Source organism: Pocillopora damicornis, chromosome 7 (assembly GCF_964200805.1).
Source record: "Pocillopora damicornis chromosome 7, jaPocDami1.2, whole genome shotgun sequence".
In the NCBI taxonomy this organism is placed as follows: domain Eukaryota; kingdom Metazoa; phylum Cnidaria; class Anthozoa; order Scleractinia; family Pocilloporidae; genus Pocillopora; species Pocillopora damicornis.
Window position 1 is genome coordinate 10,655,242 of NC_142676.1, and position 9,524 is coordinate 10,664,765.

At 36.6% G+C, this 9,524-nt stretch overlaps 1 protein-coding gene across 1 annotated transcript; it reads right to left on the reverse strand.

The window, feature by feature from the left end:
• Window positions 1–719: 719 nt before the first annotated feature.
• LOC149042513 (uncharacterized) lies at window positions 720–7,286 on the reverse strand. The gene is made up of 8 exons (XM_089213138.1): window positions 7,110–7,286; window positions 6,189–6,466; window positions 5,744–5,858; window positions 4,986–5,108; window positions 4,202–4,336; window positions 3,048–3,075; window positions 2,448–2,574; window positions 720–1,593 (listed from the first exon to the last, which is right to left on the reverse strand). The coding sequence occupies exons 1-8, from the start codon at window positions 7,180–7,182 to the stop codon at window positions 1,075–1,077; spliced, it is 1,398 nt and encodes a 465-aa protein (XP_089069264.1). The 5' UTR covers window positions 7,183–7,286; the 3' UTR covers window positions 720–1,074.
• Between the last annotated feature and the right edge of the window lie 2,238 nt (window positions 7,287–9,524).

Genomic DNA, 9,524 nt, shown 5'->3' on the forward strand with positions numbered 1-9,524 from the left:
GACATGTAATTGGTTCAGTGAGCAGTGCAGGTTTTTTAGCTGGAGAAAAATCAGGGGAGGAGAAAAGTCACCCGTCTTAATGTCAAAATTGGAAAATGTGTGCTGACCTCGTACTGAGTTATCGGCAAAATAAAATAATATGAGGGTTTGCAGGGTTTTTTTCTTTCATTTTAGAGATCCCGAAGCACCATTTATTGGTCAGACAGGTGCAGTATCATAAATTTAGTTTGAAATGTTTATGTCTCCGCGAGAAAACTAAAGTGGAAAAAGTGAAAAGCGATAAAAAGAGAATTGTATGTGGCTTTCATTTCGAAGAATATCATTTTAAGAGAGAATCTGACCGTGAGGGAAGGGAAAATGGTGACCAGCAACGGGAGATAAGGCTCAGAGAATCAGTAGGAGATTTGCAACGAAAGGGTAAACAAAGTGGGAGAGAAGAAAGAGCTTAGAAAAGAGGGCAGCTATGTAAAACGGGCGTTGTGGTGGAGAGACAAGATTATCAATGGAAGATTGTTACATCTGAGCAGCAAGTCTAAGGTAGTTATCAGATAAGTGCCCCGCTCGAACTTAGATGAGCTGATAAGTTCAGAACTGAGCAACTACATCTCACTAAAGGCAACGAAAGATAAAACTGCAACAAAGTAGTCTATTTTATTGAAGTATTCCTTTAAGGATTGTAGTGATACACAACAAATTCAAACGCAGTGGGAGAGATTTTGACCCATCCACCTCTTCCTCAAAAGATACACCTTCTGAAATTTTAGGATAATATTGGAAAACATTATTGGCCAATAATAATTTCTACGACAAAGTAAGCGAGTTGGAGACCTCTGTTATCAGAATATTTGAATGCTGTTTGACATGCCGTTTTATATGAGAGAATTTTCAACTTGGCATCTCAAATTTTCCTTTGTAGGCTTAGTAGAAAGAATGGCTAGAGGTTGATCCAGGGTAAAAACCAAAGTTATACACAGACATAAGACCCTATCCGAGGGGTTGCGCTTGAAACAGGAAAAATATGTACAATGACTATTAGACATATTATAAGTTTTTTTTTCGAAAACTGAGTCATATTTATTGTACCAAGATGAATCCCATGGCTTTGATGTGTTTGACTCCATTATCTGGAGAAGCATGGGCCTCGTTACCGCACGTGTTTAAATTGTCAGGTCTCCCTGCTGTGCCAAATCCGATCCTTGAGTTGCACGAGTCACACTCATCCTCGTTGTTGCTAACAATACCAATTCTGGCTTTAGAATATCCACTCCAACCACCAACGACATTGAACCCGTCTTTGTTGCAGTTGTACTGTAATGAGCCTCGGGAACCAATCAACTCTTTCCACTTCTCACGACCCAGTGAGGTGGCGCGGTATTGGCCATCAGCAATCAGTGAGTGCAGAGAGTCAGCATGCTTGTGGATGACAATGAACCTGAGCTGTTGGTGGATCTTCATACCGAGACAGATCTTGGAGAAGGATGTGTTCCAGTAGGTGGGTAGCTTTGATTCCTGTCTATCGGACCCAGTCTCCCCTCCGGGAAGATTGTATCCTTGATTATTTATCCAGTAATGTTCATGATAATGGAATGTGGTCTGAAATATAGGAGCAATTCAATTTTTTTATTTACTCCGAATTAATGGATATTTGCTGTCGAATTCCTGTCGTGTATCTGCATTTATTGATCCATTACCCATTTGTTTTACCGTTGAATTGACCTTGGTGTTTACGGCATCGTGTCGTGAAGACTAGGCTCATTTTTTTTCCAACAAGGACCTTGCACCGTAGATCAGTGCATGACATACTTATCTAGTTATAAGGCGTTCTGATGTTTTTTCATTTGCCCGCCAATCAAGAGGCATTGACATGATAATAATTTGTGAAGTGAATGAAGGATGATAGACGTTGCTATTCCGTTTGTTTGTGTCGCGATAAAAGTAACCTGATCCCCCGATAAGACTCTGTGATATTCCTATGATCCATGATTGCTCCTCATTGGCAAGTTGGTCGGCCCTAAATGTTCTATAGTCCTCCAAGAATCCTCCTCTACCTATCCCCCTCGCTGTGTAGGGGATGAGCAATGACAGCTCTTTAAATCAGTGTGATATCTACATATCCATTAACTAGCGTGGAACTTCAACTCAGATACGATATATTCTTTGTTACGAACAGCTTTTAACCGAATTATGATCTTAATGATGTGTATTTCTTATTTAGCTGTTACATGATATTAAAGAAAAATATGTTAGCATATATTTATGCATTCTTTTTCATTCTTTTTCAACAGTCACTACACACAATAAGTCTTGAACGAGGTCTGTTCTTCATGTATTACCTTCTCGATGAAACACAAGAGGCCTACATAAGTTACATGCACGTTTTTAACTTGCAACGTTTTGAAAGAGAGCGGGTTTTTACAGGAAATGAATTATTTAATGAAAGTAGGCACCTTTCTGCCGTCAATTTTCATGACTGGCGTCCATCCTCCATCTCCACACCCAAAATTTCCTATGTGACAGAAAACGGACAATGGTTGGGAGTCAACAAGAAGGGTAACCACACCACTCACATTGGATCTTTTGAATCAAAATGAAAAAAACAAATACAACTAATAATGAAGACAACGATGGTGAAATAAAACTTGAGCTTATAAAAGTCATCGCTACAATGGTGGGAATGAAAATGACAATGGGAAAGTTACTGAGCGACAATAATAATAATAATTCGACAAATAAGCAAACGAAAAGTTGATCCTTCAGACGTCAATATTTGTGGAATATAAACAACAGCCTTTATAACAACAATGCTTGGTTATTTGTTCTGGAATCAAAGAGATGTTCCAGGGCAAATGTTATTTTTCTCTTCTTCTCTGAGGAAAGTAATGCACCCCTTTTAAATGAACCAAGGTTTAAAGGACGACTCTCTTTGTATATGGAATGTGGTTTGAAAATTGGGCTGTATTCGGTGACGTGATGGGCTTAAACTAATTGCGGGCAAGCGGAATATTTGATGTACCATGAAAATAATATCGAAAATCAATTCTACTTACATGTCATGAATTTCTTTACACGAGGAACCTGGAACGAATTTAAAAATACCCTTGATTAGAAGAAATTGTAAATTTGTTTCAGCTTCATCTTAATCCATCATTGGGAAACTATATTGACTGCAATCTAACTGATTGACAAAATAATTTTATCATGTTCCAAGCTCTGCTTTGTGGCTGAAAAGAGTTCTCAGTTTCATTCACTTTGTTTGGCAGCATGCATGTTTTCTTCAAATACATCATTGATAAGAAATGGCGTCAGGGGAGGATCCATTGTTGTTATCTTAATAAAACAATAAATATTTTTATCCAGTTTTTTAAACTTTCTACTCTATTTGAAGGCCTACCAAGTTTATTACCAGTTGTGCCTGAAAAATAATTAATTATTTCGAAAAAGATCAAAGACTCATGATTGGGCATTTAGTTTCCACACTAACAATATTAACGGTTTAAGCTGCAACAGATGCCAGCTCGTATTGTGTGATTTTACTCGAAGAGTACGTTCAAACGATTAAGAATCATCGACGGATGTGTTTCAAAGGTACTTACCAACTGAAAAAAAAGGAGATGAAGAGAAAAAATAAGCAATTTGTGGATGAAGTTGAGTATGATATCTTGAATTAGCAAAAGCGAGATCTGAGTTGTCTTCTGAAGGGAGATCACGCAGACACATACAAAAGGTTTTATATATCGTGATTTCATGCAAAAACCGAATTCAATAATTTTCTTATTACGTAGATTTTTCAAAAATCTGAGCTTGCAAACGTTTTAAAACACTACACGGACTTCTTTCTACTTAGAAACTAAGTAGATTTTGAGCTCGAAATGATAACTGCAATATCCGTTACGGATATTGGGTTATTGTGTCAAGTGCACACGCTATAAAATATTTATTGGTCACTATCAACCCATCTGATATTTTATAATAAGTCTAATGTATAATAATAGTGGTTATCGTATACCTTTGGTAGCCTTAAATAGTGTAATAATGGTGACAAGATTCTTAAATTTGCGCTGCAATGTTTGCTTTGTAGTACCTGTTTATCTTCAAATAGTTTATAAAGGTCTCAATGCCTTGTGGAAGGGCAGTGCTACCGTTAATGTAGCAAAATTCTTACTTATACTTTTCACTAGCTGATTTTCCTCTATATTTCGACCCCAACGCTTACCTTTACATTCTCGTCCATTTCCACTAAGTCCATGTTTACATGTACAATTGTATGCCCCTTTGGTGTTATTGCAAAATGCATGAGGACTGCAGGTGTGTAACATTTCAAGACACTCGTTGATATCTTCAAATTAAATGATAAAAATGATTGAAAAAGTAGACAGACGAATAAATGAACAAAGAATAGCAGCAGATATAATTGCAAGATGCTTTCTTGTTTATATTGTACTATTTCGGTTTTTAGTCAGAAGGCAGAGTTTTTGGTGTTAGTATTTTATTTTCGTGGGTGTAGCGATAGTATACTGGCATTTTACAATTTCTATCAGAAAGTTCGAAATAAGAAAGTCCGCTTCCTCTGCTCAATATTTCCAAAATTGACGCTCACTCTTACATTCTCTTCCACTCCCAGTGAAACCAGATAGGCATCAAAGCCGCAACAGTGTAACCCTTCGACACACTCATCGATGTCTATAGATATAAAGCCAACAAACAACTGACGGCAGCAGCTTTACTTGATATTCATATTTTATGAATATTTTAGGGAACAGTGATCAGAAGATTTATTCTACTTGGTGCATAAACATTTTAGTGATCAAGAATAACTCAGTTTTTTCAATGAGATTTCGTCCATATATTTCTTTCCTCGCTTTTAGTTTCACTATCCATTTTCTTGCTGAGAAGATCGATATGTAAGTTCCCATCCCTTTGTGGATAATTTGCAAATGTAACCTTTATCTTTTCATTGCATAATTGCTAATAAATCCAACGCTCACCTTTGCATTCTCGTCCATTTCCCGTGAATCCATTTTTGCATGTGCAATTGTATGAACCTTTGGTATTGTTGCAAAACGCATCAGAGCTGCATTTGTGTATCCCACGAACACATTCGTTGATGTCTGAACAAAAAAAATTAACAAATAAATGAAAACAAAATTTTCGCACCAAAAAAAAAAGCCAAAAAAAAAAAAAGGATAGAAGCACCAACAACTGTGAAAACCACAATAAATACGTAGGCCTCCTTCACATACTGTTCCTGGTATGGTAAACGTAGTTTTAGTTTTCTCATGATTACTACACAATTTTTTCAAAATGAATCGATCAACTGCCGCCTTGAAGGTCATAAGCAGTACTGATGAGCTGCGAAACATTCATACCTTCCTTTTATTTCAATGCGGAAAGTTCTGCAGGTGGCTTATTACCTTATTGCTTGTGGTTAATGCACTTTATCACTGTTTCTTTCCACTTTCAGTGCAGCTCAGAAGATACGAGAAGACGAATGAGGAGAAGGGAGATGACCAGAAGAAATGACAAAAAACGAAAATTTCGTTATTGAGTTGTGTTGGTGAAGAAACCGTGAAAAAGGCCTGCTGTCCTTCGGTTTTTACAGACTAGTAAGAACGATTTAAGCCACTTGGGAAAAGGAAAAGCTCTTTTATTCTACGAGACCCAATTAACAAGCAGCGCGCTGAAGTTTTTCCTCGTTGTTGTTAACCTGAAGGTCTCAAGATATCAACATAAAAGTTGTGTTTACCTCTCTGGCAAATCGGACCCTCAAATCCAGCGGTACACAGACACCGATAACCTTTCTTAGTAAATCCGCTTTGACAAGTGGCATTGTTTTTACAAGGATTTTGGACACAATTGCTCTGACAGAAGAAACAAACCGTTGTCATTGTCATTATCATTATCATCATTATAATCATTTTCATCCTCTACTTGACCACTACGGTTATCAATATCGTTATCGTTATCCTTGTTATCATAGTTGTCCTTCTATTTCTATATTTTTCCAATAACTTTAAATGCTTTGTCTTTGAGGAGATTTTGGTGAAGAGCAAAGACACAATAGTACCGCTAATGTCTTGAAAGAGTAAAAACAACTCAAGTTCGCGATTAAAGGTGAACACGAGACTCAGAGTTCTTAAAAGAAAAACAAAATAAACCAATCTGACTCTTAAATTGAAAGTTACATTTACCTCAGCTGCGTGATAAGAATACATCTCTTGGTCTATCAACTTTTCTTTGTGACCTTCATGAGTAGCATTGTTCAGTTCACATTGATAGTTTCCATTTCCATCTCCCCGTGTATAAAGATTAATGCTGACACAGTCGGGTTCCATATAACACAAGTTTTCGCAGAACCCGGAAACTGTAATTTCCACGGTGCGAATTGTGTGGTTTATGAGGCGTTTCCCGTCAAATGCTTTCTTAGGCCCAAACTCCAAATTGCGACACTGGTCTGCGATGCAGGCGTCTTTGAAATGGAAATTATAATACATTATACGTAACGTTATTGCTTATGATGATATGTTAAGAATTACGGAAAACTTGGTAGGTGATATTTCATCATCAATTGTGTTAGACTTGAATTTTGTTCGTCGTTTACTTTATTTCTACAAGAAAAGGGATATGCAAACCCTCGACAGTGTCTCAGGTGTTATTATGAGAGTATGTAAACACGGCAAAAATTCCCTATTATTAAATAGAAAATTATTTCATTTCTGTTTCGCCTGTTTCAAGGGCTGTTTTAAAGGCTTCGGAAAGACGGCAATCTCTGAACAGTTTGGGTCAGTGAAGGAAGACGACTAAGGGGGTTCAAATTCCTCGGCAGAAGTTTTGTCATCGATTTTGTAATCGTCTGTGTTTCGCTCTGTAGAATTCTTACTTAATTAATGCACTTACGTACACGAAAATGTCATACTTCTTCAAAGTACTATCTGTGCGTTGATAACTGAATATTTTAACGACAATTCTTCAGTTAATATAGGTGGAAAAAGCTAATTTTCTGACACTTAATGACGAATTTTCATAATTGAATAAAACGTTTCCCCCCCAAAAAAACGAATATTCGAACCAAAGGTAAACATGGATTGGATATTAGTCATACTGAAACTAACCTTGTGATCTGACAGCCCTTTGTATCATAAAGCAGAGCTCCAATAAGAAAAGGGAGACAAAAACAGAATACATGATACAGAAAACGATTAGAAAAGTTCTTGCCCCTTAAACATATGCCTAAGAAACGAATTCTTTACTTAATATTACTCATCATGACAGGGGAAGTTTGAAACAATGAAAATTAGGCTGACGCCGGTTAAACCAATGGTAGTCAAATTATTTCGTATGTCAGCTGTTCTGCCTTAGTTTCTACCAGTACAAATGTTTGTTTGGAATGCTGCTCGGCTCAGCAATAATTTGCCTGTCAATTGCCATAATTAAGTTTTGTCACATCATTCTGTAGCCTGACATGCTATCATGAAAAATTGATAAATAGCAGTTGAAATTATGCAGCCGTGTCACACGTCAGCAAATTCACCTCCACGACACATTTCATATCCATACCGTCGTCCCATTTTAGGAATGATAGCTGAAATTTGTTAAATGATAAGCACACTGATATTAAAACCGTTTGTGCTGAATTAGGATAAATTGGACCTGAAAGAATTGTTTTAGGTCACTCAACGTTCCTACAACTTTATATTCATAACAAAGTCGAGCAGACGTTTAGACCGGTGAAGCTCCCAAAATTTCTGTGTCATAATGTAATTGACTAAATTGGTTCGTCGTTGAAAATGCGCGCGTTAAAGAAATGGATAGATGTAAACCTAGTTTGTGAAAATGAAGAATTCATTTGATGGTTTCCTGGGTTATCGTTTTTACACATGCACAACAGCTGGCGTTGTGAAACTTTGCCAAATTATCATGCAACCACTGTTTATTTTGGTGGTGGTAAGAACTTCCTGTGTGTCGTGATATTCGTGATGGATAAGTTTTGACTATCATGGAACCTTGTTACAAGCTAAGTTAGCCAATTCACTTCTTCGACACCTTACATATCCATATTTCTGTGAATATTTTCGTCTTCCCCTTTTTTTTTCGCTGAAAGACTTGTACAACAGCTGGGATTATGAGGCTTTGTTAAATTAACATAACGATGTTTATTTTGGTTCTCTGGTAAGAACTTCCTGTGAATCATGTTCCTTCTCCATGATTTATTGCTCCCGTTTAGCAGTAAAGGCTTCATATTAGAGGCAATAAATCAGTAGAAATTGATTTTCACAACTTCAAATTAGCTTTGTTATCTACACAAGTTTCAAACTTTTCACTTGATGTACACTGACACACGGCATGACTTCCTATCCTCTTTCATTGCAGACATTATCGACAACTGGAACGATGCTGCAGTAAAAGTTGCTGCCTTTTTTTTTGTAATTGTTATTGATATTTTTATCATTATTGTTTGTTATCATTTTTAGTCTCAAGAGGGAGAAGTCCTCCTTCGTAAGCACTTAGCTGTTTTTTTTTTATCCATTAATAATCAAAACAAGCACCTCTGTCTGACTCTACAAGCGAAAGTTCACTTATCGATAAGAAGCTCTAACGAATTAATTTGATGAAGTAAGTCCATTATATTCCGATTTTGTAACGAGGAGGGAAATAAAAAAAGAAATGAAAAGGTGGGTTTTCAATTATCATAGAGTTCCATAGGAAATCAAAATGTGTTATTGTTTATGGGAAGTTATTTCAGCATCGTGGTGGCGCACACGTTAAAAATGACCGTACAAAAATATTGAAAGATTATTTCTCCGCAAATGAAATCTTTGAGGAGAATCACTTGATTTTTTTTTCTATTAGTGGAAGTCTTTTAGCATACCTTCGATGTATTTACATTACTTCATGTTTTCCCTCGAAAATATTGATGTTGTCAAAACAATTTGCTCGTGTTTCTTGATTTGTTTTGATCACTTTTATTATTAATGAGGTTTTTTATATTGATAGAACAACAAACCTGTCTCCTTGAAGCTGTAATGTTGCTATGGTAGCCTTAATTGTTAAACAAAACAAACCCAGTTTGATTACAGTTCTTTGGGCATTTTTGAACATCGATTTCAAGGAGACAAACAGAAAAGTGTAGAAGCTATAATCCATCAAAAAGAATAGGTTTTTCCAAATAACGAAACCATTTGAACCTTAACAAACTTTTGTTCCAGACTCATTTGACCCAAGCTTCTCGCGACCATCGATCCACAGTAAAATGACGATTTTTTTAAGTTCAGGGGAAAATTGATGTAGATAGTCTTTGAAATTCTGGTGCAAATCCTAGTTGCCACCCTAGTCCCCAACTTTATTAATATTATTACCTGCTATGAACAAAATCAAGAAGTGTATCAACATCGCACTCAAAGACGTCAGCTGCACTAAGCCTCTCCATGCTCTGTGAGTGAGATACTTTGTAGCTGCCACCGCTGTCCGACGATGGATAAAATTTTTATACGTAGCAGTCTTATATACCAGCCTCTTCTTGCGACAAA